Raw genomic sequence first — 27132 nt, 5'->3', positions numbered from 1 at the left:
AGAAGCTCCAGGTGTTCCTCAGGATCCATCTGGAGACCTGGAATCCCCCCAGAGCACCTGGTGGTACCCAAAGATCTTCTCAGGTGTCACCACAGGTGTCCTGAACCTTCTAAATGTCTCCTGGAAACTCCCAAAAGTCTCCACAGAAGCTCCAGGTGTTCCTCAGGATCCACCTGGAGATCCTGAACCCCCAAAAACCGTCTCAGGTACCCACAGGTGTCCTGAACCTTCTAAATGTCTCCTGGAACCTCCCAAAAGTCTCCATGGAGAGATTCAGGTGTTCCTCAGGATCCACCTGGAGATTTGGAACCCCTAAAAACCTTCTCAGGTACCCACAGGTGTCCCAGAGATTCTAAATGTCTCTTAGAAACTCCCAAAAAGACACCAAAGAAGCTCCAGGTGTTCCTCAAGATCCACCTGGAGATTTGGAACCTTCTCAGGTGCCCACAGGTGTCACCACAGGTGTCCCAGAGATTCTAAATGTCTCTTAGAAACTCCCAAAAATCTCCACAGAAGCTCCAGGTGTTCCTCAGGATCCACCTGGAGACCTGGAACCCCCCCCAGAGCACCTGGTGGTACCCAAAGACCTTCTCAGGTGTCACCACAGGTGTCCTGAACCTTCTAAATGTCTCCTGGAAACTCCCAAAAGTCTCCATGGAGAGATTCAGGTGTTTCTCAGGATCCACCTGGAGATCCTGAACCCCCAAAAACCTTCTCAGGTGCCCACAGGTGTCACCTGGGACCACCCTGAACCTTCCAAAAGTCACCGTGGAGCTCTCCAGGTATCCCTGAGGACTTTCCATCCTTTCCTGGACCCCTCTTGGTGATCCTTGTGGGCCCCCCAAACCCCTCCTGGACCTCTCCAGGTGTCCCCAAACCCTCCCTAGGTGTCCCCAAACCCCCCCCCCAGGTGTCCCCAAGCGCCCCCAGGTGTCCCCAAGCCCCCCCCGGTGTCCCCAAACCCCCCCAGGTGTCCCCAAACCCCCCCCCAGGTGTCCCCAAACCCCCCCCCCAGGTGTCCCCAAGTGCCCCCAGGTGTCCCCAAACCCCCCCCCAGGTGTCCCCAAACGCCCCCCCCCAGGTGTCCCCAAACCCCCCCAGGGTGTCCCCAAACCCCCCCACAGTGTCCCCAAACCCCCCCCCCAGGTGTCCCCAAACCCCCCCCCCAGGTGTCCCCAAGCCTCTCCAGGTGTCCCCAATCCTCTCCAGGTGTCCCCAAACCCCCCCAGGTGTCCCCAAGCCCCCCCAGGTGTCCCCAAACCCCCCCAGGTGTCCCCAAACCCCCCCCCAGGTGTCCCCAAGCGCCCCCAGGTGTCCCGAAACCCCCCCCAGGTGTCCCCAAACCCCCCCAGGCGTCCCCAAGCCCCCCCAGGTGTCCCCAAACCCCCCCCCCCAGGGTGTCCCCAAACCACCCCCCAGGTGTCCCCAAACCCCCCCCCAGGTGTCCCCAAGCGCCCCCAGGTGTCCCCAAGCCCCCCCCCAGGTGTCCCCAAACCCCCCCCCAGGTGTCCCCAAGCCCCCCCCCAGGTGTCCCCAAACCCCCCCCCAGGTGTCCCCAAATCCCCCCAGGTGTCCCCAAACCCCCCCCAGGTGTCCCCAAGCCCCCCCAGGTGTCTCCAAACCCCCCCCCAGGTGTCCCCAAGCGCCCCCAGGTGTCCCCAAACCCCCCCCCAGGTGTCCCCAAACCCCCCCCCAGGTGTCCCCAAACCCCCCCCCAGGTGTCCCCAAACCCCCCCCCAGGTGTCCTCAAACCCCCCCCAGGTGTCCCCACCTTGCTGATCTGCTCGATGCCCTGCAGCGTCATGTCCGTCAGCATGTTGGACTCGATGCAGCGCAGGAAAACGTCGTCGTCCATCTTGTCCACCACCTCCTCCTCCTGGGGACGGGGCACAGGTGACACTCAGGCCACCCCAGGTGTCCCCTCAGGTGTCCCCTCAGGTGTCCCCTGAGGTGGCCCCGGGTCCCCTCCCACCTCCTGCATCTTGTTCTCGTCGCTGTTCATGATGCGGATGCGCAGCACCAGCTTCTCGGCGTTGTCGTCGTTGAAGATGCAGTTGAGGTCGTCACCGAAACCTGGGGTGGGGGACATGGGGTCAGAGCACCCCAAAACTACCCAGAGATCGGCCAGGGACCCCCAAAACCTTCCCAGAGATCAGTCAGGAACCCCCAGACTCAGCCAGGTCACCACAAAACCCCCCAGAGAACAGCCAGGGACCCCCAGACTCACCCAGGTCACTCCAAAATCCCTCAAAGATTACTCAGGAACCCCAAAAGCCTTTAAAGGTCATCTAAGGACCCCAAAACTCCTCCAGGACCCACAAAACCTCCCCAGAGATCAGTGAGGAACCCCCAGACTCAGCCAGGTCACCCCAAAACCTCCCCAGAAATCAGCCAGGAGCCCCCAGACTCACCCAGGTCACCACAAAACCCCCCAGAGATCGGCCAGGGACCCCCAAAACCTCCCCAGAAATCAGCCAGGAACCCCCAGACTCACCCAGGTCACTCCAAAATCCCTCAGAGGTTACTCAGAGACCCCAAAAGCCTTTAAATAAGGTCATCTAGGGACCCCAAAACCCCTCCAGGACCCCCAAAAGCTCCTCAGACACCCTCAAACCACCCCCCCAAAAGCTCCTCAGACATCTTCAAAACTCATCCAGGTCACCCCGAAACTCCTCCAGGACCCCCAAAAGCTGCTGAGACACCCTCAAACCCCCTTCAGCTCCCCTAAAACCCCTCCAGACCCCCCAAAACCTGCTCAGACACCCCCAAAACCCCTCCAGCTCCCCCAAAAGCTGTTCAGACACCCTCAAACTCCCTCCAAACTCACCCGGGACCCCCTAAGAGCTTCTCAGATACCCTCACTCCCCCTCCAGCTCCTCCCAAACCCCCTCCAGCTCCCCCAAAAGCTTCTCAGACACCCCCTAAACCCTCTCCAGGACCCCCAAACCCCCTCCAGCTCCCCCCAAACCTGCTCAGACACCCCCAGCCCCCGACCTGCCTTGATCTTCTCGGCGATCTGCTCCATGGTCAGCTTGAACTTGGTCATGTGCTTGCGGTCCAGCTCCCCCAAACCCCCTCCAGCTCCCCCAAACCCACTCCAGGACCCCCAAACCTGCTCAGACACCCCCCAAACCTGCTCAGACACCCCCCAAACCCCCTCCAGGACCCCCAGCCCCCCCAGCCCCTGACCTGCATTGATCTTCTCGGCGATCTGCTCCATGGTCAGCTTGCGGTCCGTCATGTGCTTGCGGTCCAGCTCCCCCAAACCCCCTCCAGGACCACCAAAACCCCTTTCAGGACCCCCCAAACCTGCTCAGACACCCCCCAAACCCCCTTTCAGGACCCCCAGCCCCCCCAGCCCCTGACCTGCGTTGATCTTCTTGGCGATCTGCTCCATGGTCAGCTTGAACTTGGTCATGTGCTTGTGGTCCAGCTCCCCCAAACCCCCTCCAGGACCCCCAAAACCTGCTCAGACACCCCCTAAATCCCCTCCAGGACCCCCAAACCCCCTTTCAGGACCCCCAAACCCCCTCCAGCCCCCCCAGCCCCCGACCTGCGTTGATCTTCTCGGCGATCTGCTCCATGGTCAGCTTGCGGTCCGTCATGTGCTTGCGGTCCAGCTCCCCCAAACCCCCTCCAGCTCCCCCAAAACCTGCTCAGACACCCCCTAAATCCCCTCCAGGACCCCCAAACCTGCTCAGACACCCCCTAAATCCCCTCCAGGACCCCCAAACCCCCTTTCAGGACCCCTAAACCTGCTCAGACACCCCCAGCCCCTGACCTGCGTTCATCTTCTCGGCGATCTGCTCCATGGTCAGCTTGCGGTCCGTCATGTGCTTGTGGTCCAGCTCCCCCAAACCCCCTTTCAGGACCCCCAAAACCTGCTCAGACACCCCCTAAACCTCCTCCAGCTCCCCCCAGGGGTCCCTTTCAGGACCCCCAAACCAGCCCCTGACCTGCGTTGATCTTCTCAGCGATCTGCTCCATGGTCAGCTTGCAGGTCCAGCTCCCCCAAACCCCCTCCGGGACCCCCAAAACCTGCTCAGACACCCCCTAAACCTCCTCCAGCTCCCCCAAACCCCCTTTCAGGACCCCCAAACCTGCTCAGACACCCCCAGCCCCCGACCTGCGTTGATCTTCTCGGCGATCTGCTCCATGGTCAGTTTGCAGGTCCAGCTCCCCCAAACCCCCTCCAGGACCCCCAAACCCCTTTTCAGGACCCCCAAAACCTGCTCAGACACCCCCTAAACCTCCTCCAGGACCCCCAAACCCCCTCCAGCTCCCCCCAAACCTGATCAGACACCCCCTAAAACTCCTCTAGCTCCCCCAAACCCCCTTTCAGGACCCCCAAACCCCCTTTCAGGACCCCCAAACCTGCTCAGACACCCCCAGTCCCCGACCTGCATTGATCTTCTCGGCGATCTGCTCCATGGTCAGTTTGAACTTGGTCATGTGCTTGTGGTCCAGCTCCCCCAAACCCCCTCCGGGACCCCCAAAACCTGCTCAGACACCCCCTAAACCTCCTCCAGCTCCCCCCAGGGGTCCCTTTCAGGACCCCCAAACCAGCCCCTGACCTGCGTTGATCTTCTCAGCGATCTGCTCCATGGTCAGTTTGCAGTCCAGCTCCCCCAAACCCCCTTTCAGGACCCCCAAACCCCTTTCAGGACCCCCAAACCCCCTTTCAGGACCCCCAGCCCCTGACCTGCGTTGATCTTCTCGGCGATCTGCTCCATGGTCAGTTTGCGGTCTGTCATGTGCTTGCGGTCCAGCTCCCCCAAACCCCCTCCAGCTCCCCCAAACCCACTCCAGGACCCCCAAACCCCCTTTCAGGACCCCCAAACCTGCTCAGACACCCCCCAAACCCCCTCCAGCCCCCCCAGCCCCCGACCTGCGTTGATCTTCTTGGCGATCTGCTCCATGGTCAGCTTGAACTTGGTCATGTGCTTGTGGTCCAGCTCCCCCAAACCCCCTCCAGCTCCCCCAAACCCCCTTTCAGGACCCCCAAACCCCCTCCAGCTCCCCCAAACCCCCTTTCAGGACCCCCCAAACCTGCTCAGACACCCCCCAAACCCCCTCCAGCCCCCCCAGCCCCCGACCTGCGTTGATCTTCTCGGCGATCTGCTCCATGGTCAGCTTGCGGTCCGTCATGTGCTTGCGGTCCAGCTCCACGCGCAGCAGCCAGGGCGAGATGCGGCTGACGTCGAAGTCGGGCATCTCGTAGTACACGTTCACCCACTCCTGGTCCTCGGCCACCACCGTGCTCTGCGGGTTGGGGTCGTAGTAGATGGCGGTGTTGGCTGTCACCTTGCGCAGCGTGGTGTGCTCCAGGCGGCACAGGATGTCCTGGGGACAGTCAGGGGACAGTCAGGGGACATGGGGACAGTCAGGGGACATGGGGACAGTCAGGGGACACTGGGGACATGGTGTGCTCCAGGCGGCACAGGATGTCCTGGGGACAGTCAGGGGACAGTCAGGGGACATTGGGGACAGTCAGGGGACACTGGGGACACTGGGGACAGTCAGGGGAAACTGGGGACATTGGGACAGTCAGGGGACATTGGGGACAGTCAGGGGACACTGGAGACACTGGGACAGTCAGGGGACATTGGGGACACTGGAGACAGGGGACATTGGGGACAGTCAGGGGACACTGGGGACACTGGGGACAGTCAGGGGACACTGGGGACACAGTGTGCTCCAGGCAGCACAGGATGTCCTGGGGACAGTCAGGGGACAGTCAGGGGACATTGGGGACACTGGGACAGTCAGGGGACACTGGGGACATTGGAGACAGTCAGGGGACACTGGGACAGTCAGGGGACACTGGGGACATTGGAGACAGTCAGGGGACACTGGGACAGTCAGGGGACACTGGGGACATTGGAGACAGGGGACATTGGGGACAGTCAGGGGACACTGGAGACATTGGGACAGTCAGGGGACACCGGGGACATAGTGTGCTCCAGGTGGCACAGGATGTCCTGGGGACAGTCAGGGGACATTGGAGACACTGGGACAGTCAGGGGACACTGGGACAGTCAGGGAACATGGGGACAGACAGGGGACACTGGGGACATGGTGTGCTCCAGGCAGCACAGGATGTCCTGTGGATGAGGGACGTGGGGACAGTCAGAGGACATTGGGACCATTGGAGACATTGGGAACAGGAGGACAGTCTGGGGACATGGGGACAGTCAGGGGACATTGGGGACACTGGGGACATGGTGTGCTCCAGGCGGCACAGGATGTCCTGGGGACAGTCAGGGGACAGTCAGGGGACATTGGGGACATGGGGACAGTCAGGGGACACTGGGACCATTGGAGACATTGGGAACAGGGGAACAGTCAGGGGACATTGGGGACAGTCAGGGGACATGAGGACACAGGGGACATGGGGACACAGAGGTGACACAACCCCACAGGGCCACCACCACACCAAACCAACCCCATGCCACCAGCAGCACCTCAGAACCCCCAAATTCCTCCCATCTCCCTGTCCCCAAGTGTCCCCAAGGTGTCCCCAAGTGTCCCTGGGCTGTCCCCAGGTGTTCCCAAGGTTTTCCCAGCTGTCCCCAATGTGTCCCCAGCTGATCCCAGGTGTCCCCAATGTGTCCCCAATGTGTCCCCAGCTGTCCCCAATGTATCCCCAGCTGTCTCCAATGTGTCCCCAGGTGTCCCAAGGTGTCCCCAAGGTGTCCCCAGCTGATCCCAGGTGTCCCCAATTTATCCCCAGCTATCCCCAGTGTGTCCCCAGCTGTCCCCAGTGTATCCCAAATCAATCCCCAGGGTGTCCCCAATGTATCCCCAGCTGTCCCCAGCTGTCCCCAAGGTGCCCCAGGTGTCCCCAAGTGTCCCCAGCTGTCCCAAATATGTACCCAGCTGTCCCCAGTGCGTCCCCAAGTGTCCCTGGGCTGTCCCCAATGTGTCCCCAGTGTATCCCCAGCTAATCCCAGCTGTCCCCAATGTATCCCCAGCTGTCCCCAACGTGTCCCCAATGTGTCCCCAATGTATCCCCAGCTGATCCCAGCTGTCCCCAATGTATCCCCAGCTGTCCCCAAGTGTCCCCAACATGTCCCCAACGTGTCCCCAATGTGTCCCCAATGTGTCCCCAGCTGTCCCCAATGTATCCCAGCTGTCCCCAACGTGTCCCCAACGTGTCCCCAATGTGTCCCCAGCTGTCCCCAATGGTCCCCAGCTGTCCCCAAGGTGCCCCAGCTGTCCCCAATGTGTCCCCAGTGTATCCCCAGCTGATCCCAGCTGTCCCCAATGTATCCCCAGCTGTCCCCAAGTGTCCCCAATGTATCCCCAGCTGTCCCCAACGTGTCCCCAACGTGTCCCCAACTGTCCCCAGCTGTCCCCAACGTATCCCCAGCTGATCCCAACGTGTCCCCAGCTGTCCCCGGTGCCACCTTGGCGCGCTCGGCGTCGCGGGCGCTCTGGCCCAGCAGGAACACCGTCAGCGAGGGTGTTTTGGGTTTTTTGGAGATGTTGATCAGCTCCTTCAGGCGGGGCACGCCCAGGGTGACGTTCTTGGCCGACACCCCGGCGTAGTGGAAGGTGTTGAGGGTCATCTGGGTGGCCGGCTCGCCCAGGGACTGCGCGGCCAGCGCGCCCACCATCTCCCCGGGGTGGGCCTGGGGGCAAAAACAGGGTCACAGGGGGGTCAGGAACCCCAAAACTGACCCCAAACACCCCAAATCTGACCCCAAACCTGACCCCAAACCATCTCCCCAGGGTGGGCCTGGGGGCAGAGACAGGGTCACAGGGGGGTCAGGAACCCCAAAACTGACCCCAAACACCCCAAATCTGACTCCAAACCTGACCCCAAACCTGACCCCAAACAACCCAATAATGACCCCAAACCATCTCCCCGGGGTGGGCCTGGGGGCAGAGACAGGGTCACAGGGGGGTCAGGAACCCCAAAACTGACCCAAACCCCCCAAATCTGACCCTAAACCATCTCCCCAGGGTGGGCCTGGGGACAGAGACAGTGTCACAGAGGGGTGACAGACCCCAAACCTGACCCCAAACCCACAAAACCCCCTCTCACGATGGCCTGGTTGAACTTGGACTCGATCTCCCCCAGCAGCCAGTCCAGGATCTGACCCCAAACCCCCCAATAATGACCCCAAACCCTGAGATACTGACCCCAAACCCCGAGATACTGATCCCAAACCCCCCAATAATGACTGACCCCAAACCCCCCCCAAACCCCCCAATATTGACCCCAAACCCCGAGATATTGACCCCAAACCCCCCAATAATGACCCCAGCCCCCTCTCACGATGGCCTGGTTGAACTTGGACTCGATCTCCCCCAGCAGCCAGTCCAGGATCTGACCCCAAACCCCCCCAAACCCCCCAATACATCAACCCCCCCAAACCCCTCTCACGATGGCCTGGTTGAACTTGGACTCGATCTCCCCCAGCAGCCAGTCCAGGATCTGACCCCAAACCCCCCAATAATGACCCCAAACCCCCCAATAATGACCCCAAACCCCCCAATATTGACCCCAAACCCCCCAATAATGACCCCAAACCCCCCCAAACCCCTCTCACGATGGCCTGGTTGAACTTGGACTCGATCTCCCCCAGCAGCCAGTCGAAGGCCTCCCCGCTGAGCCGGAACTCCTCCACCATGCGGCGGCTGCAGAGCGTGGAGCGCAGGTGGATGTTGAAGAGCAGCGTCGCGTTCTCCTGCGCCTGCCGGCTCAGAGGGTCCTCCCCGTTCACGATCACCAGCTTGCGGCTCAGCTCCTTCACCCCTGCGGACAACGGGGGTGGAAACTTCCAGGGACACCCCAAAAACAGAGAGACACCAAAAACAGAGACACCCCAAAAACAGAGAGACCCCAGAACCAGAGAGACCCCGAAACTAAAAATGGGGGGTGGAACCTTCCAGAGACACCCCAAAAACAGAGACACCCCAAAAACAGAGACACCTCAGAACCAGAGACACCCCAAAACCAGAGAGACCCCAAAACCAGAGAGACCTCAAAACCAATCATGGGGGATGGAACCTTCCAGAGACACCCCAAAAACAGAGAGACCCCAAAAACAGAGAGACCCAAAACTAAAAATGGGGGATGGAACCTTCCAGAGACACCCCAAAAACAGAGAGACCCCAAAAACAGAGACACCCCAAAAACAGAGACACCCCAAAAACAGAGAGACCCCAGAACCAGAGAGACCCCAAAACCAGAGACACCCCAAAAACAGAGACACCCCAAAACCAGAGACACCCCAAAACCAGAGACACCCAAAACTAAAAATGGGGGATGGAACCTTCCAGAGACACCCCAAAAACAGAGAGACCCCAAAACCAGAGAGACCCCAGAACCAGAGACACCCCAAAACCAATGATGGGGGATGGAACCTTCCAGAGACACCCCAGAACCAGAGACACCCCAAAACCAGAGACACCCCAGAACCAGAGAGACCCCAAAACTAAAAATGGAGGAGCTGGGATGTTCCAGAGAGACCCCAAAACTAAAAATGGGGGGATGGAACCTTCCAGAGACACCCCAAAAACAGAGAGACCCCAAAACCAATGATGGGGGGTGGAAACTTCCAGAGAGACCCCAGAACCAGAGAGACCCCAGAACCAGAGACACCCCAGAACCAATGATGGGTTCCAGAGCGACTCCAGAACCTTCCAGAGAGACCCAAAACTAAAAATGGAGGAGCTGGGACGTTCCAGAGAGACCCCAAAACTAAAAATGGGGGGATGGAACCTTCCAGAGACACCCCAGAACCAGAGAGACCCAAAACTAAAAATGGGGGATGGAACCTTCCAGAGACACCCCAAAAACAGAGACACCCCAAAACCAGAGACACCCCAAAACCAGAGAGACCCCAAAACTAAAAATGGGGGGATAGAACCTTCCAGAGACACCCCGGAACCAGAGACACCCCAAAACTAAAAATGGGGGAGCTGGGACGTTCCAGAGACCCCAAAACCAATGATGGGTTCCAGAGCGACTCCAGAATCTTCCAGAGCAATCCCAAAATCAATCACGGGTTCTTGAGTTTCACCAAAACTAATTTTGGGTTCCAGAGGGACTCCAGAACCTTCCAGAGAGACCTCAAAACTAATCTGGGGTTCCAGAGTGTCCCCAAACCCATCACAGCTTCCAGAGCGACTCCAGAACCTTCCAGAGCAACCCCAAAACCAATCTGGGGTTCTTGAGTGTCACAAAAATTAATCCTGGGTTCTAGAGCGACTCCAGAACCTTCCAGAGAGACCCCAAAACTAAAAATGGGGGGGCTGGAACCTTCCAGAGACACCCCAAAAGCAATGATGGGTTCCAGAGGGACTCCAGAACCTTCCAGAGCAATCCCAAAACCAATGATGGGTTCTTGAGCATCACCAAAACTAATCCTGGGTTCTAGATCGACTCCAGAACCTTCCAAAGTGAGTCCAGAACCAATGATGGGTTCCAAGGGGACTCCAGAACCTTCCAGAGCGTCCCCCAAACAAATAATGGGTTCCAGAGTGACCCCAAACCAATCAGGGGTTCCAGAGCAACCCCAAAACTAAAAATGGATTCCAGAACGTCACCAAACCCAATCCTGGGGTCCTGAGTGTCCCCAAAACCAACCTTGGGTTCCTGAGCATCCCCCAAACTCATCACAGCTCCCTGAGGGACCCCAAAACCCCTCAGAGCTTCCTGGGGGTCCTTCACATCCCCCTAAAACCTTTTTGGGGTCACTGGAGTCCCCAAAAATCCCCCCAGGACCTTTTTGGGGGTCCCCAAATCCCCTCAAGACTTTTTGGGGTTCCCAAATCCCCCCAAGACTTTTTGGGGGCTCCCAAATCCTCCCAGGACCTTTTTTGGGGGTCCCCAAAAATCCCCCAGAACCTTTTTGGGGGTCCCCAAATCCCCCAGGACCTTTTTGGGGGTCCCCAAATCCCCCAGAATCTTTTTTGGGGGCTCCCAAATCCCCCAGGACCTTTTTGGGGGTCTCCAAATCCCCTCAAGACTTTTTGGGGTCCCCAAATCCCCCCAGGACATTTTTGGGGGTCCCCAAATCCCTCCAGAACCTTTTTGGGGGCTCCCAAATCCCCCCAAGACTTTTTGGGGGTCCCCAAATCCCCCAGGACATTTTTAGGGGTCCCCAAATCCCCCAGAACTTTTTTGGGGGTTCCCAAATCCCCCAGGACCTTTTTGGGGGTCTCCAAATCCCCTCAAGACTTTTTGGCGTCCCCAAATCCCCCCAGGACATTTTTGGGGGTCCCCAAATCCCCCAGAACCTTTTTGGGGGCTCCCAAATCCCCCAGAATCTTTTTGAGGGTCCCCAAATCCCCCAGAACCTTTTTGGGGGTCCCCAAATCCCTCTGGGACCTTTTTTTGGGGGTCCCCAAATCCCCCAGAACCTTTTTGGGATCCCCAAATCCCTCTGGGACCTTTTTGGGGTCCCCAAATCCCTCTGGGACCTTCCCAACCCCTCCAGCTCCTTTTTGAGGAGCGGGATTGGTCCAAATCCCCCCAAAATTTCTGACAAGGTTCTTAAATCTCCCCCAAATCTATTTTTGGGGTTCAGGGGCCCCTCCCCAGGTGATTTTGGGGTCCCCCACTCACCCTCCACCACCTTGACCGGGTGCAGGTCCGAGGGCAGCCGGGAGTTGATGTGGAAAATCTTCTGCGCGTTCCAGATCATGCGGAGCAGGTTACAGGGGAGCACCACCTGGGACCCCAAAAAACAGGAAAAAAACCCCAAAAATGGGAGCAGGTTACAGGGGAGCACCACCTGGGACCCCAAAAACGGGGAAAGAACCCCAAAAAATGGGTAAGAACCCCAAAAATGGGGGCAGAGTCAGGGGAGCACCACCTGGGACCCCAAAAAAACAGGGAAAGAACCCCAAAAAATGGGGGCAGGTTACAGGGGAGCACCACCTGGGACCCCAAAAAAATGGGGTACAGGGGTCAGAAATGGGGAACAGAACCCCAAAAAATGGGGGTACAGGGGTCAGAAATGGGGAAAAAAAAACAAAAAATGGGGGTACAGGGGTCAGAAATGGGGTACAGGGGTCAGAAATGGGGAAAAAAAACCAAAAATGGGGAAAGAACCCCAAAAATGGGGGCAGAGTCAGGGGAGCACCACCTGGGACCCCAAAAAAATGGGGTACAGGGGTCAGAAATGGGGAACAGAACCCCAAAAAATGGGGGTACAGGGGTCAGAAATGGGGAAAAAAAAAACAAAAAATGGGGGTACAGGGGTCAGAAATGGGGTACAGGGGTCAGAAATGGGGAAAAAAACCCAAAATTGGGGAAAGAGTCAGGGGAGCACCACCTGGGGACCCAAAAACGGGGAAAGAACCCCAAAAAATGGGTAAGAACCCCAAAAATGGGGGCAGAGTCAGGGGAGCACCACCTGGGACCCCAAAAACGGGGAAAGAACCCCAAAAAATGGGGGCAGGTTACAGGGGAGCACCACCTGGGACCCCAAAAAAAACGGGGTACAGGGGTCAGAAATGGGGAAAAAAAAACCAAAAAATGGGGGTACAGGGGTCAGAAATGGGGAAAAAAAACCCAAAAATGGGGGTACAGGGGTCAGAAATGGGGAAAAAAAACCAAAATTGGGGAAATAGCCAGGGGAGCACCACCTGGGACCCCAAAAAATGGGGAAAGAACCCCAAAAAACAGGATACAGGGGTCAGAAATGGGGAAAAAAAAACCAAAAATGGGGAAAGAACCCCAAAAAATGGGGGCAGGTTACAGGGGAGCACCACCTGGGACCCCAAAAATGGGGGTACAGGGGTCAGAAATGGGAAAAAAAAAAAACAAAAAATGGGGGTACAGGGGTCAGAAATGGGGAAAAAAAACAAAAAATGGGGGTACAGGGGTCAGAAATGGGGTACAGGGGTCAGAAATGGGGAAAAAAAACCAAAAAACGGGGAAAGAACCCCAAAAAATGGGTAAGAACCCCAAAAATGGGGGCAGGTTACAGGGGAGCACCACCTGGGACCCCAAAAAAACAGGGAAAGAACCCCAAAAAATGGGTAAGAACCCCAAAAATGGGGGCAGAGTCAGGGGAGCACCACCTGGGACCCCAAAAACGGGGAAAGAACCCCAAAAAATGGGGGCAGGTTACAGGGGAGCACCACCTGGGACCCCAAAAAAACGGGGTACAGGGGTCAGAAATGGGGAAAAAAAACCAAAAAATGGGGGTACAGGGGTCAGAAATGGGGAAAAAAAACCCAAAAATGGGGGTACAGGGGTCAGAAATGGGGAAAAAATAACCAAAAAATGGGGGTACAGGGGTCAGAAATGGGGAAAAAATAACCAAAAAATGGGGGTACAGGGGTCAGAAATGGGGTACAGGGGTCAGAAATGGGGAAAAAAACCCAAAATTGGGGAAATAGCCAGGGGAGCACCACCTGGGACCCCAAAAAATGGGGAAAGAACCCCAAAAAACAGGATACAGGGGTCAGAAATGGGGAAAAAAAAAACCAAAAATGGGGAAAGAACCCCAAAAAATGGGGGCAGGTTACAGGGGAGCACCACCTGGGACCCCAAAAATGGGGGTACAGGGGTCAGAAATGGGAAAAAAAAAAACAAAAAATGGGGGTACAGGGGTCAGAAATGGGGTACAGAACTCCAAAAATGGGGAAAGAACCCAAAAAAATGGGGGTACAGGGGTCAGAAATGGGGAAAAAAACCCAAAATTGGGGAAAGAGCCAGGGGAGCACCACCTGGGACCCCAAAAACGGGTAAAGAACCCCAAAAAATGGGTAAGAACCCCAAAAATGGGGGCAGAGTCAGGGGAGCACCACCTGGGGACCCAAAAATGGGGAAAGAACCCCAAAAAATGGGTAAGAACCCCAAAAATGGGGGCAGAGTCAGGGGAGCACCACCTGGGACCCCAAAAACGGGGAAAGAACCCCAAAAATGGGTAAGAACCCCAAAAATGGGGGCAGGTTACAGGGGAGCACCACCTGGGACCCCAAAAACGGGGAAAGAACCCCAAAAAATGGGGGCAGGTTACAGGGGAGCACCACCTGGGACCCCAAAAAATGGGGAAAGAACCCCAAAAAACAGGATACAGGGGTCAGAAATGGGGAAAAAAAACCAAAAATGGGGAAAGAACCCCAAAAAATGGGGGTACAGGGGTCAGAAATGGGGAAAAAAAACCAAAAATGGGGGTACAGGGGTCAGAAATGGGGAAAAAAAAACCAAAATTGGGGAAAGAGCCAGGGGAGCACCACCTGGGACCCCAAAAAAACAGGGAAAAAACCCCAAAAATGGGGGCAGGTTACAGGGGAGCACCACCTGGGACCCCAAAAACGGGGAAAGAACCCCAAAAAATGGGTAAGAACCCCAAAAATGGGGTCAGAGTCAGGGGAGCACCACCTGGGACCCCAAAAAACGGGGAAAGAACCCCAAAAATGGGGGCAGGTTACAGGGGAGCACCACCTGGGACCCCAAAAAACGGGGAAAGAACCCCAAAAAGGAGCAATCTGGGATATCTCAGTTGGACATTATGATGTCTCGGTTGGATTTTGGGGTATCCAGATCAGATTTTGGGGTGTCCCAGGGGTTCCTGGGACGGGTTTGGGGCTGACCTTGCTGTCTCCCGTGGGGAAGATGACCCTGAGCACCCCAAAAGGAGGAATTTGGGATATCTCGGTCGGAATTTGGGATAGCTTGGTCGGAATTTGGGGTATCCAGGTTGGATTTTGGGGTATCTAGATCGGATTTTGGGGTATCCAGATCGGATTTTGGGGTGTCCCAGGGATGTCTGGGGTGGTTTTTGGGGTGTTTTCGGGCTGACCTTGCTGTCCCCCGTGGGGAAGATGACCCTGAGCACCCCAAAAGGAGCAATTTGGGATATCTTGTTTGTATTTTGGGATATCTCAGTTGTATTTTGGGATATCTCAGTTGGATTTTGGGGTATCCAGGTCGGATATTGGTGTGTTTGGGGTGTTTTTTGGGGTGTTTGGGGTGGTTTTTGGGATGCTGACCTTGCTGTCCCCCGTGGGGAAGATGACCCTGAGCACCTCCCTGTCCTCGCGCATGCGCTCGAACTCGCGCTCCAGCTCGTTCTGGATGTGGGCGTTGGACAGGATGTCCTTGACCAGCTCCTCCTGCAGCGTGCGGCGCAGCGCGCGCTCGTTGGTGTAGTCGAACTTGAACCTGGGGGCACGGCGCGGGTTGGGGACAGGTCAGGGACAGGCAGGGACACTGGGGGACAGCCAGGGACAGGTTGGGGATGGCCAGGGACAGGTCAGGGACAGTCAGGGACAGCCAGGGACAGGTCAGTCAGGGACAGCCAGGGACAGTCAGGGACAGGCAGGGACAGTCAGGGACAGGTCAGGGACAGGCAGGAATACTCAGGGACAGGTCAGGGACACTCAGGGGGACACTCAGGGACAGCCAGGGACAGGTCAGGGATGGCCAGGGACTGCCAGGGACAGCCAGGGACAGGTCAGGGACACTGGGGGACAGCCAGGGATACTCAGGGACAGGTAAGGGACAGCCAGGGATACTCAGGGACAGCCAGGGACACTCAGGGACAGCCAGGAATACTCAGGGACAGGTCAGGGACACTCAGGGACAGCCAGGGACACTCAGGGACAGCCAGGGACAGGTTAGGGACAGGTTAGGGACAGGTCAGGGACACTCAGGGACACTCAGGGACACTCAGGGACACTCAGGGATGGCCAGGGACAGGTCAGGGACAGGTCAGGGACAGGTCAGGGACAGGTCAGGGACAGGTTGGGGACAGGTCAGGGATACTGAGGGACAGCCAGGGACACTGAGGGACAGGTAAGGGACAGCCAGGGATACTCAGGGACAGGTCAGGGACACTCAGGGATGGCCAGGGACAGCTCCATGTCCCCACCCTGTCACCAGTGTCCCCAGGGTGTATTCTCAGTATCCCCATCACCCCTCACTTTTTCTCGAAGGCCTTGTTGGAGGGTTTGAGGGTGGCCAGGCTCTATAAGCCCTCACTCTCCCAGTGTCCCCAGTGTGTTTCCCCAGTATCCCCATCATGTCCCCATCATGTCCCCAGTGTCCTCAGTTCCTCACTTTTTCTCAAAGGCCTTGTTGGATGGTTTGAGGGTTGCCAGGTTCTGGAACTCCACGCTCTCCCATTATCCCCAGTGTCCCCCCAGTATCCCCAGTATCCCCAGTATCCCCAGCCCCTCACTTTTTCTCGAAGGCCTTGTTGGAGGGTTTCAGTGTTGCCAGGTTCTGGAACTCCAAGCTCTCCCAGTGCTCCCAGTGTGATTCCCCAGTATCCCCAGTGTCCCCCAGTATCCCCAGTATCCCCAGTATCCCCAGCCCCTCACTTTTTCTCGAAGGCCTTGTTGGAGGGTTTGAGGGTGGCCAGGTTCTGGAACTCCACGCTCTCCCAGTGCTCCCAGTGTGATTCCCCAGTATCCCCCAGTATCCCCAGTATCCCCAGCCCCTCACTTTTTCTCAAAGGCCTTGTTGGAGGGTTTCAGGGTTGCCAGGTTCTGGAACTCCACACTCTCCCATTATCCCCAGTGTGTCCCCAGTGTGATTCCCCAGTATCTCCCCAGTATCCCCCAGTATCCCCAGTATCCCCAGCCCCTCACTTTTTCTCGAAGGCCTTGTTGGAGGGTTTCAGGGTGGCCAGGTTCTGGAACTCCACGCTCTCCCATTATCCCCAGTGTGATTCCCCACTGCTCCCAGTGTGATTCCCCAGTATCCCCATCATGTCCCCAGTATCCCCCCATTATCCCCAGTGTCCCCAGTATCCCCAGCCCCTCACTTTTTCTCAAAGGCCTTGTTGGAGGGTTTCAGGGTTGCCAGGTTCTGGAACTCCACACTCTCCCAGTGCTCCCAGTGTGATTCCCCAGTATCCCCAGTATCCCCAGTATCCCCCAGTATCCCCAGCCCCTCACTTTTTCTCGAAGGCCTTGTTTGATGGTTTGAGGGTTGTCTGGTTCTGGAACTCCACGCTCTCCCATTATCCCCAGTATCCCCAGTATCCCCCAGTGTCCCCATCACCCCTCACTTTTTCTCAAAGGCCTTGTTGGATGGTTTCAGGGTTGCCAGGTTCTGGAACTCCACGCTCTCCCAGTGCTCCCAGTGTGATTCCCCAGTATCCCCATCATGTCCCCAGTATCCCCCCAGTATCCCCCAGTATCCCCAGTGTCCCCATCACCCCTCACTTTTTCTCGAAGGCCTTGTTGGATGGTTTGAGATTTGCCAGGTTCTGGAACTCCACGCTCTCCCAGTATCCCCCCATTATCCCCAGTGTCCCCAGTATCCCCAGCCCCTCACTTTTTCTCGAAGGCCTTTTTGGAGGGTTTCAGGGTTGCCAGGTTTTGGAACTCCACGCTCTCCCATTATCCCCACTATCCCCAGTATCTCCCCAGTATCCCCAGTATCCCCAGTATCTCCCCAGTATCCCCATCACCCCTCACTTTTTCTCAAAGGCCTTGTTGGATGGTTTGAGGGTTGCCAGGTTCTGGAACTCCACGCTCTCCCATTATCCCCAGTGTCCCCCCAGTATCCCCCAGTGTCCCCAGTATCCCCAGCCCCTCACTTTTTCTCGAAGGCCTTGTTGGAGGGTTTCAGTGTAGCCAGGCTCTATAACCCCTCACTCTCCCATTATCCCCAGTATCCCCAGTATCCCCCCAGTATCCCCAGCCCCTCACTTTTTCTCGAAGGCCTTGTTGGAGGGTTTCAGGGTTGCCAGGTTCTGGAACTTCTTGCTCTCCCAGTATCCCCCCAGTATCCCCAGTATCCCCAGTCCCTCACTTTTTCTCAAAGGCCTTGTTGGAGGGTTTCAGTGTTGCCAGGCTCTATAACCCCTCACTCTCCCAGTATCCCCAGTATCCCCCCAGTATCCCCAGCCCCTCACTTTTTCTCGAAGGCCTTGTTGGAGGGTTTCAGGGTTGCCAGGTTCTGGAACTCCACGCTCTCCCATTATCCCCAGTGTGTCCCCAGTGCTCCCAGTGTGATTCCCCAGTATCCCCAGTGTCCCCAGTGTCCCCAGTGCCCCTCACTTTTTCTCGAAGGCCTTGTTGGAGGGTTTCAGTGTGGCCAGGCTCTATAACCCCTCACTCTCCCATTATCCCCAGTATCCCCCCAGTATCCCCAGTATCCCCAGCCCCTCACTTTTTCTCGAAGGCCTTGTTGGAGGGTTTCAGGGTTGCCAGGTTCTGGAACTCCACGCTCTCCCAGTGCTCCCAGTGTGATTCCCCAGTATCCCCAGTATCCCCAGTTCCTCACTTTTTCTCGAAGGCCTTGTTGGAGGGTTTCAGTGTAGCCAGGCTCTATAACCCCTCACTCTCCCATTATCCCCAGTATCCCCCCAGTATCCCCAGCCCCTCACTTTTTCTCGAAGGCCTTGTTGGATGGTTTCAGTGTTGCCAGGTTCTGGAACTCCATGCTCTCCCATTATCCCCAGTGTGATTCCCCACTGCTCCCAGTGTGATTCCCCAGTATCCCCATCATGTCCCCAGTATCCCCCCATTATCCCCAGTATCCCCAGTATCCCCAGCCCCTCACTTTTTCTCGAAGGCCTTGTTGGAGGGTTTCAGGGTTGCCAGGTTCTGGAACTCCACGCTCTCCCAGTGTCCCCAGTATCCCCAGTATCCCCAGTATCCCCAGTATCCCCAGTGTCCCCAGTATCCCCAGCCCCTCACTTTTTCTCGAAGGCCTTGTTGGAGGGTTTCAGGGTTGCCAGGTTCTGGAACTCCACGCTCTCCCCCGCCAGCCCGTCCTCGCCGTAGCGCAGCTGCACCACCTGGTTGATGGAGTTCCTGACCGTGGCGTCGTACTTGACCATCACCGACTCCATCGACTTGATCAGGCGCCGCTGGATGTACCCTGGGGGGAGCTGGGGGGTCAGGGGGGCCCCAGGAGGGCTCTGGGGGGGAGGTGGGACCCCCAGGGAGGGTTTTGGGGTGTCCAGGAGGGATCTGGGGGGGAGGTGGAACCCCCAGGGAGGGTTTTGGGGTCTCCAGGAGATCCCCAGGGGGTGTCTGGGGAAGGTTTGGGAGCCCCAAGGAGGGTCTGGGGGTCTCCAGGAGATCCCCAGGAGGTGGCTGGGGAGGGTCTGGGGGTCTCCAGGAGGGATCTGAGGATCCTGGAGACATCTGGAGAGGGTTTGGGGTCTCCAAGAAGGGTCTAGGCAGGTTTTGGGGACCTCCAGGGGGTGTCTGGGGAGCCCCAAGGAGGGTTTGGGGGTCTCCAGGAGGGATCTGTGGAAGGGTTGGGATCCCTGAAGGTCCTCTGGAGGTGTCTGGGGAGGATTTGGGGATCCTGGAGGCATCTGGGGAAGGTTTGGGAGCCCCAAGGAGGGTTTGGGGGTCTCCAGGAGGGATCTGGGGATCCTGGAGACATCTGGAGAGGGTTTGGGGTCTCCAAAAAGGGTCTAGGCAGATTTTGGGGACCTCCAGGGGGTGTCTGGGGAGCCCCAAGGAGGGTTTGGGGGTCTCCAGGAGATCCCCAGGGGGTGTCTGGGGGGGCTTTGGGAGCCCCAAGGAGGGTTTGGGGTCTCTAGGAGATCCCCAGGGGGTGTCTGGGGGGGCTTTGGGAGCCCCAAGGAGGGTTTGGGGGTCTCCAGGAGGGATCTGGGGATCCTGGAGACATCTGGAGAGGTTTTGGGGTCTCCAAGAAGGGTCTAGGCAGGTTTTGGGGACCGCCAGGGGGTGTCTGGGGAGCCCCAAGGAGGGTTTGGGGTCTCTAGGAGATCCCCAGGGGGTGTCTGGGGGGGTTTTGGGAGCCCCAAGGAGGGTTTGGGGGTCTCCAGGAGATCCTCAGGGGGTGTCTGGGGGGGCTTTGGGAGCCCCAAGGAGGGTTTGGGGGTCTCCAGGAGGGATCTGAGGATCCTGGAGACATCTGGAGAGGTTTTGGGGTCTCCAAGAAGGATCTAGGCAGATTTTGGGGACCTCCAGTGGGTGTCTGGGGGGGCTTTGGGAGCCCCAAGGAGAGTTTGGGGGTCTCCAGGAGATCCCCAGGGGGTGGCTGGGGAGGGTTTGGGAGCCCCAAGGAGAGTTTGGGGGTCTCCAGGAGGGATCTGGGGATCCTGGAGACATCTGGAGAGGTTTTGGGGTCTCCAGGAGATCCCCAGGAGGTGTCTGGGGAGGGTCTGGGGTCCCCATATCAGGATTTTGGGCAGGATTTGGGCAGAATTCTGTCCCACTAACCAGTCTCAGCTGTTTTCACAGCCGTGTCCATGAGACACCAGGGAGAATTTGGGGACCCTGGTGCTACCTGGGCAGGGTTTGGTGTCCCCATTTCAGGATTTTGGGCAGGATTTGGGTTTGATCCCGTCACTAACCAGTCTCAGCAGTTTTGACAGCCGTGTCCCTGAGACACCAGAGGAGAATTTGGGGACCCTGGGCAGGTTTGGGGCGGGATTTGGGCAGAATTCAGTCACTAACCAGTCTCAGCAGTTTTCACAGCTGTGTGAATGAGACAGCAGGGGAGAATCTGGGGACCCTGGGTGGGATTTGGGCAGGATTTGGGTTTGATCCTGTCACTAACCAGTCTCAATGAGACACCAGGGGACAATCTGGGGTCTCCATATCATGATTTTGGGCAGGATTTGGGCAGGTTTTGGGCAGGATTTGGGCAGGATTTGGGCACTAACCAGTCTCAGCCGTTTTCACGGCCGTGTCAATGAGACACCAGGGGAGAATTTGGGGACCCTGGTGCTACATGGGCAGGATTTGGGCAGGATTTGGGCAGGATTTGGGCAGGATTCAGACTAACCAGTCTCAGCCGTTTTCACGGCCGTGTCGATGAGACACCAGGGGAGAATTTGGGGTCTCCGTATCATGATTTTGGGCAGGATTTTGGGCAGGATTTGGGCAGGATTTGGTGTCCCCATTTCAGGATTTGGGCAGGATTTTGGGCAGGATTTGGGTTTGATCCTGTCACTAACCAGTCTCAGCCGTTTTGACGGCCGTGTCGATGAGACACCAGGGGACAATTTGGGGACCCTGGTGCTATCAGGCCAGGATTTTGGGCAGGATTTGGGCAGGATTTGGGCAGGTTTCGGGCACTAACCAGTCTCAGCCGTTTTGACGGCCGTGTCGATGAGACACCAGGGGACAATCTGGGGACCCTGGGCAGGGTTTGGTGTCCCCATTTCAGGATTTTGGGCAGGATTTGGGTTTGATCCTGTCACTAACCAGTCTCAATGAGACACCAGGGGACGATCTGGGGTCTCCATATCATGATTTTGGGCAGGATTTGGGCAGGATTTGGGTTTGATCCTGTCACTAACCAGTCTCAGCCGTTTTCACAGCCGTGTCGATCAGCCCCTCGCGCCCGCCCATGGCGTGGAAGAAGAACTCTGTGGGCGTCAGCCCCGCCAGGTACGAGTTCTCCACGAAGCCGCGGCTCTCGGGGCCGTAGTCGTCCTTGATGAAGTGCGGCAGCGTCCGGTGCTTGAAGCCGAACGGGATCCGCTTCCCCTCCACGTTCTGCTGCCCCACCACGGCAATCACCTGGGGAAAAACAGGCTGGGGGTGAGTCACAGAGGGGCAGGGGGAATAAAAATCCACAGGGGAGCGCTGGGAAATGACTGAGGTGATTCAGGAACTGCCTAAAATTTACTGAGGTCATTCAGGATCCAGCTAAAAATTACTGAGATTATTCAAGATGCATTTAAAACTTACTGAAATAATTCAGGATCCACCTAAAATTACTGAGATCATTAAGGAACTGTCTAAAAATTACTGAGATTATTCAGGATCCACCTAAAACTCACTGAGGTGCTTCAGGATGTACCTAAAACTTACTGAGATCATTCAGGAACTGCCTAAAAATTACCGAGATACTTCAGGATCCACGTAAAACTCACTGAGATACTTCAGGGACTGCCTAAAAATTACTGAGATCATTCAGGAACTGCCCCAAACTCACTGAGATGCTTCAGGATCCACCTAAAATTGACTGAGATCATTCAGGATCCAGCTAAAAATTACTGAGAATATTCAGGATCCAGCTAAAAATTACTGAGATAATTCAGGATCCACCTAAAACTCACTGAGATGCTTCAGGATGTACCTAAAACTTCCTGAGGTCATTCAGGATCTGCCTAAAAATTACTGAGGTCATTCAGGATCTGCCTAAAAATTACTGAAATCATTCAGGATCCATCTAGAAATTACTGAGATCATTCAGGATCCACCTAAAAATGACTGAGATTATTCAGGATCCATCTAAAACTTACTAAGATCATTCGGAATTGTCTAAAAATTACTGAGACCATTCAGGAACTGCCCCAAACTCACTGAGATCATTCAGGAACTGACCCAAACCCATTGAGATGCTTCAGGATCCACCTAAAAATTACTGAGATAATTCAGGATCCACCTAAAACTCACTGAGATCATTCAGGATGTACCTAAAACTCACTGAGATGCTTCAGGATGTACCTAAAATTCACTGAGGTCATTCAGGATCAATCTAAAACTCACTGAGATCATTCAGGAATTGTCTAAAAATTACTGAGATAATTCAGAAACTGCCCCAAACCCATTGAGATTATTCAGGATCCACCTAAAACTCACTGAGATCATTCATGATGCATTTAAAACTTACTGAGATCATTCAGGATCCATCTAAAATTACTGAGATGATTCAGGATGTACCTAAAACTCACTGAAATGCTTCAGGAACTGCCTAAAAATGACTGAGATCATTCAGGATCCACCCAAAACTTAATCAGATTATTCAGGATCCATATAAAAATTACTGAGATTATTCAGGATCCATCTAAAACTTACTGAGATCCTTCAGGAACTGCCCCAAACCCCACATGGAGCCCCCAAACCTGGGAAATGTTGATCTTGGACCTGCTGGTGCCCAAAACCAACTTAAGAACCTCAAAAAAATTTAAAAAAAAAAATAAAAAAAATAAAAAAATAAAAAAATAAAAATCCCAAAACCCCCAAAAAAATCCCTGAAAAATCCCAAAAAAATCCCAAAAATCCCAAAAAAAAATCCCAAAAACATCCCTAAAAAATCCCCAAAAAATCCCAAAAATCAAAAAAAAAATCCAAAAAAAAATCCCAAAAAATCCCCAAAAAACCCAAAAAAATCCCAAAAAATCCCCAAACTTGACAGAAACTCCTCCCAAACCTGGGAGATGTTGATCTTGGGACCTCCCAGCACCCAAAATCACCTCAAGAACCTCTAAAAAAATTCCCAAAAAACTACCCCAAAAAATCCCAGAAAAATCCCCAAAAAATCCCAAAACCCCCTGAAAATCTCCAAAAAAATCCCAAGAAAATCCCAAAAAAACCTCCAAAAAATCCCCAAAAAACCTCCATAAAATCCCAAAAAAAATCCAAAAAATAAAAAAAAATCCCGAAAAAATCCCAAAAAATCCCCAAACTTGACAGAGACTCCTCCCAAACCTGGGAGATGCTGATTTTGGACCTTCTGCTGCCCAAAAATCACCTCAAGTACCTCTAAAAAATTCCCAAAAAAATCCCCCAAAAAATCTCAAAAAAAACCCAAAAAAAAAAAAACCCCAAAAAACCCAAAAATCCTCCCCCAAAAAAATCCCAAAAAAACCCAAAAAACCCCCAAAAAAACCCCAAAAAATCCCCAAAAAATCCCCAAAAAATCCCAAAAAAATCCCAAAAAATCCCCAAACTTGTCAGCAACCCCTCCAAACCTGGGAGATGTTGATCTTGGACCTTCTGCTGCCCAAAACCACCTCAAGTATCTCTAAAAAAATCCCAAAAAAATCCCCCCAAAAAACCCAAAAAAATCCCAAAAAAATCCCAAAAAATAAAAAAAAATCCAAAAAAAAAATCCCAAAAAAATAAGAAAAAAAATTCCCAAAAAAAGGCCAAAAAACCCCAAAAAATCCCCAAAAAACCCCAAAAAATCCCAAAAAACTCCCCAAAAAAATCCCAAAAAAACCTCCAAAAAAATCCCCAAAAAATCCCCAAACTTGACAGAAACCCCTCCAAACCTGGGAGATGTTGATCTTGGGACCTCCCAGTACCCAAAACCACCTTAAGAACCTCTAAAAAAATCCCAAAAAAATCCCCAAATCCCAAAAATCCCCAAAAAAAAATCAAAAAAATTCCAAAAAAATCCCCCCAAAAATCCCAAAAAAATCCTGAAAAAATCCCAGAAAAATCCCAAAAAAATCCCTAAAAATCCCAAAAAAAATTTTAAAAAAATCCCTAAAAATCCCAAAAAAAATTTAAAAAAAAATCCCCAAAAATCCCCAAAACGCGAATCTCAAAAAACCAAAAATCCCAAAAAATCCCCAAAAAATCCCAAAAAAATCCCCAAAAATCCCCAAAAAAATACAAAAAAAATCCAAAATCCCCAAAAAATAAAAAAAAAATCCCCAAAAATAAGAAAAAATATCCCCAAAAAAATTCCAAAAAATCCCCAAAAAATCCCCAAAATCCCCAAAAAAAATAAAAAAAAAAAAAATCCCAAAAATCCCCAAAAATCCCAAACCCCAAAAAAACCCCAAAAAAATCCCAAAAAAATCCCAAAAAAATCCCAAAAAATCCCCAAACTTGTCAGCAACCCCTCCAAACCTGGGAGATGTTGATCTTGGACCTACTGGTGCCCAAAACCACCTCAAGAACCTCTAAAAAAATTCCCAAAAAACTACCCCAAAAAATCCCAAAAAAATCCCGAAAAATCCCAAAAAAATCCCCAAAAAAACCCCCGAAAATTTCCAAAAATATCCCAAAAAAATCCCAAAAAAAATCCCAAAAAATAAAAAAAAAAATCCCAAAAAATAAGAAAAAAAAATTCCCAAAAAAACGCCAAAAAATCCCAAAAAAATCCCAAAAATATCCCAAAAAAAACCCCAAAAAAAACCAAAAAAATCCCCAAACTTATCAGCAACTCCTCCCAAACCTGGGAGATGTTGATCTTGGACCTTCTGCTGCCCAAAACCACCTCAAGTACCTCTAAAAAAATTCCCAAAAAACTACCCCAAAAAATCCCAAAAAAATCCCCAAAAAATCCCCAAAAAAATCCCAAAAAATCCAAAAAAAATCCCCAAAAAAATCCCAAAAAAATCCCCCAAAAAATCCCGCAAAAAATCGCAAAAAATCCCAAAAAAACCCCAAAAAAAACCCCAAAAAAATCCCAAAAAAATCAAAAAAATCCCCAAACTTATCAACAACCCCTCCAAACCTGGGAGATGTTGATCTTGGGACCTCCCGGTACCCAAAATCACCTCAAGTACCTCTAAAAAAATTCCCAAAAAACTACCCCAAAAAATCCCAAAAAAAAATCCCAAAAAAATCCTGAAAAAAATCCCAAAAAAATCCTGAAAAAAACCCAAAAAATCCCAAAAAAATCCCAAAAAAACCCCAAAAAAATCCCCCAAAAAATCCCAAGAAATCCCCAAAAAAATCCCAAAAAATCCCAAAAAACCCCAAAAAAAAAAAAAAATCCCAAAATCCAAAAATTAAAAATAAAAAAAAAAAATCCCAAAAATTCCAAAAAATCCCTCAAAAAAACCCCCAAAAAAAACCCCAAAAAAACCCCAAAAAAACCCCAAAAAAACCCCAAAAAATCCCCAAACTTGTCAGCAACCCCTCCAAACCTGGGAGATGTTGATCTTGGAGCCCTTGGCCCCCGAGACCACCATGGATTTGAAGTTGTTGTACTCGGAGAGGGATTTCTGGGCCGAGGATCCCGTCTTGTCGCGGGCGTCGTTCAGGATCCTGTTCACCTGGTTCTCGAAGGTTTGTCTCAGGGTGTTGCCTGGGGTGGGCTCCAGCTCGTTGTTGTGAGCCTTCTCTATCACCTGAACAGCACAGAAAGGGTCAGGGGGTGACTCTGAATGAGCTGGGGGGTAAAAGGGGCTGAGAAGGGAAAAAAAATTAAAAAATTACAGAGGTGCGGCATCAAAATCACTGAAATAATTCAGGAAGTGCATCAAACTCACTGAAATAATTCAGGATCCACCTAAAAGTCACTGAGATAATTCAGGATCCACCTAAAAGTCACTGAGATAATTCAGGATCCACCTAAAAGTCACTTGAGATAATTCAGGATCCACCTAAAACTCACTGAGATAATTCAGGAACTGCACCAAACTCACTGAAATAATTCAGGATCCACCTAAAAGTCACTGAGATAATTCAGGGACTGCATCAAAATCACTGAAATAATTCAGGAACTGCCCCAAACCCTCTGAGATCCTTCAGGATCCACCTAAAAGTCACTCAAATAATTCAGGAACTGCATCTAATCTGCTGAGATAATTCAGGATCCACCTAAAACTCACTGAAATAATTCAGGAACTGCACCAAACTCACTGAAATAATTCAGGATCCACCTAAAAGTCACTGAGATAATTCAGGATCCACCTAAAAGTCACTGAGATAATTCAGGAACTGCCCCAAACCCACTTAAATAATTCAGGATACACCTAAAAGTCACTCAAATAATTCAGGAACTGCATCAAATCCACTTAAATAATCCAGGATACACCTAAAAGTCACTGAGATAATTCAGGATCCACCTAAAACTCACTTGAGATAATTCAGGAACTGCATCAAAATCACTGAAATAATTCAGGAACTGCCCCAAACCCACTTAAATAATTCAGGATCCACCTAAAAGTCACTTGAGATAATTCAGGAACTGCATCAAACCTGCTGAGATAATTCAGGATCCACCTAAAACTCACTCAAATAATTCAGGAACTACATCAAACTCACTGAAATAATTCAGGATCCACCTAAAAGTCACTGAGATCCTCCAGGATCCACCTAAAACTCACTCAAATAATTCAGGAACTGCATCAAACCTGCTGAAATAATTCAGGATCCACCTAAAACTCACTGAGATAATTCAGGATCCACCTAAAACCCAGTTAAATAATTCAGGAACTGCCCCAAACCCTCTGAGATCCTTCAGGATCCTCCTAAAAGTCACTGAGATAATTCAGGAACTGCATCAAAATCACTGAAATAATTCAGGAACTGCCCCAAACTCACTGATATCATTCAGGATCCACCTAAAACTCACTCAAATAATTCAGGAACTGCCCCAAATCCACTTAAATAATTCAGGAATTGCATCAAACTCACTGAAATAATTCAGGAACTGCATCAAACTCACTGAGATAATTCATGAACTGCATCAAACCCTCTGAGATAATTCAGGATCCACCTAAAAGTCACTGAGATTCT

General features: G+C 53.2%; 2 protein-coding genes across 3 annotated transcripts in view; one reads left to right on the top strand and one right to left on the bottom strand.

Moving 5' to 3' along the window:
• The window catches only part of LOC130262871 (FXYD domain-containing ion transport regulator 3-like), a 38112-nt gene extending 27516 nt beyond the window's left edge, over positions 1–10596 (top strand). Inside the window, exon 9 of one of the 2 annotated variants that reach the window (XM_056510376.1) lies at positions 10584–10596. The gene's annotated coding sequence lies outside the window, so the exon portion shown is untranslated. Of the gene's footprint in view, positions 1–6503; positions 6530–10583 lie in introns of those variants that run through there. The other variant, XM_056510375.1, reaches the window with a different exon arrangement.
• Positions 1–27132, bottom strand: part of LOC130262917 (DNA-directed RNA polymerase II subunit RPB1-like) — an 85628-nt gene that overhangs the window by 10839 nt on the left and 47657 nt on the right. The window contains 10 exon segments of the mRNA XM_056510423.1: positions 1772–1876; positions 1973–2073; positions 5097–5343; positions 7410–7634; positions 8559–8764; positions 11582–11687; positions 14965–15136; positions 18628–18811; positions 21219–21441; positions 25536–25739. Of these exon segments, the coding sequence (XP_056366398.1) occupies positions 1772–1876; positions 1973–2073; positions 5097–5343; positions 7410–7634; positions 8559–8764; positions 11582–11687; positions 14965–15136; positions 18628–18811; positions 21219–21441; positions 25536–25739 (1773 nt within the window).

The sequence above is a fragment of the Oenanthe melanoleuca genome, chromosome 25 (genome assembly GCF_029582105.1).
Source record: "Oenanthe melanoleuca isolate GR-GAL-2019-014 chromosome 25, OMel1.0, whole genome shotgun sequence".
NCBI classification, from domain to species: Eukaryota; Metazoa; Chordata; class Aves; order Passeriformes; family Muscicapidae; genus Oenanthe; species Oenanthe melanoleuca.
The sequence above is the reverse complement of the archived record's forward strand: the minus strand, read 5'-3'. Positions and strand labels throughout refer to the sequence as shown.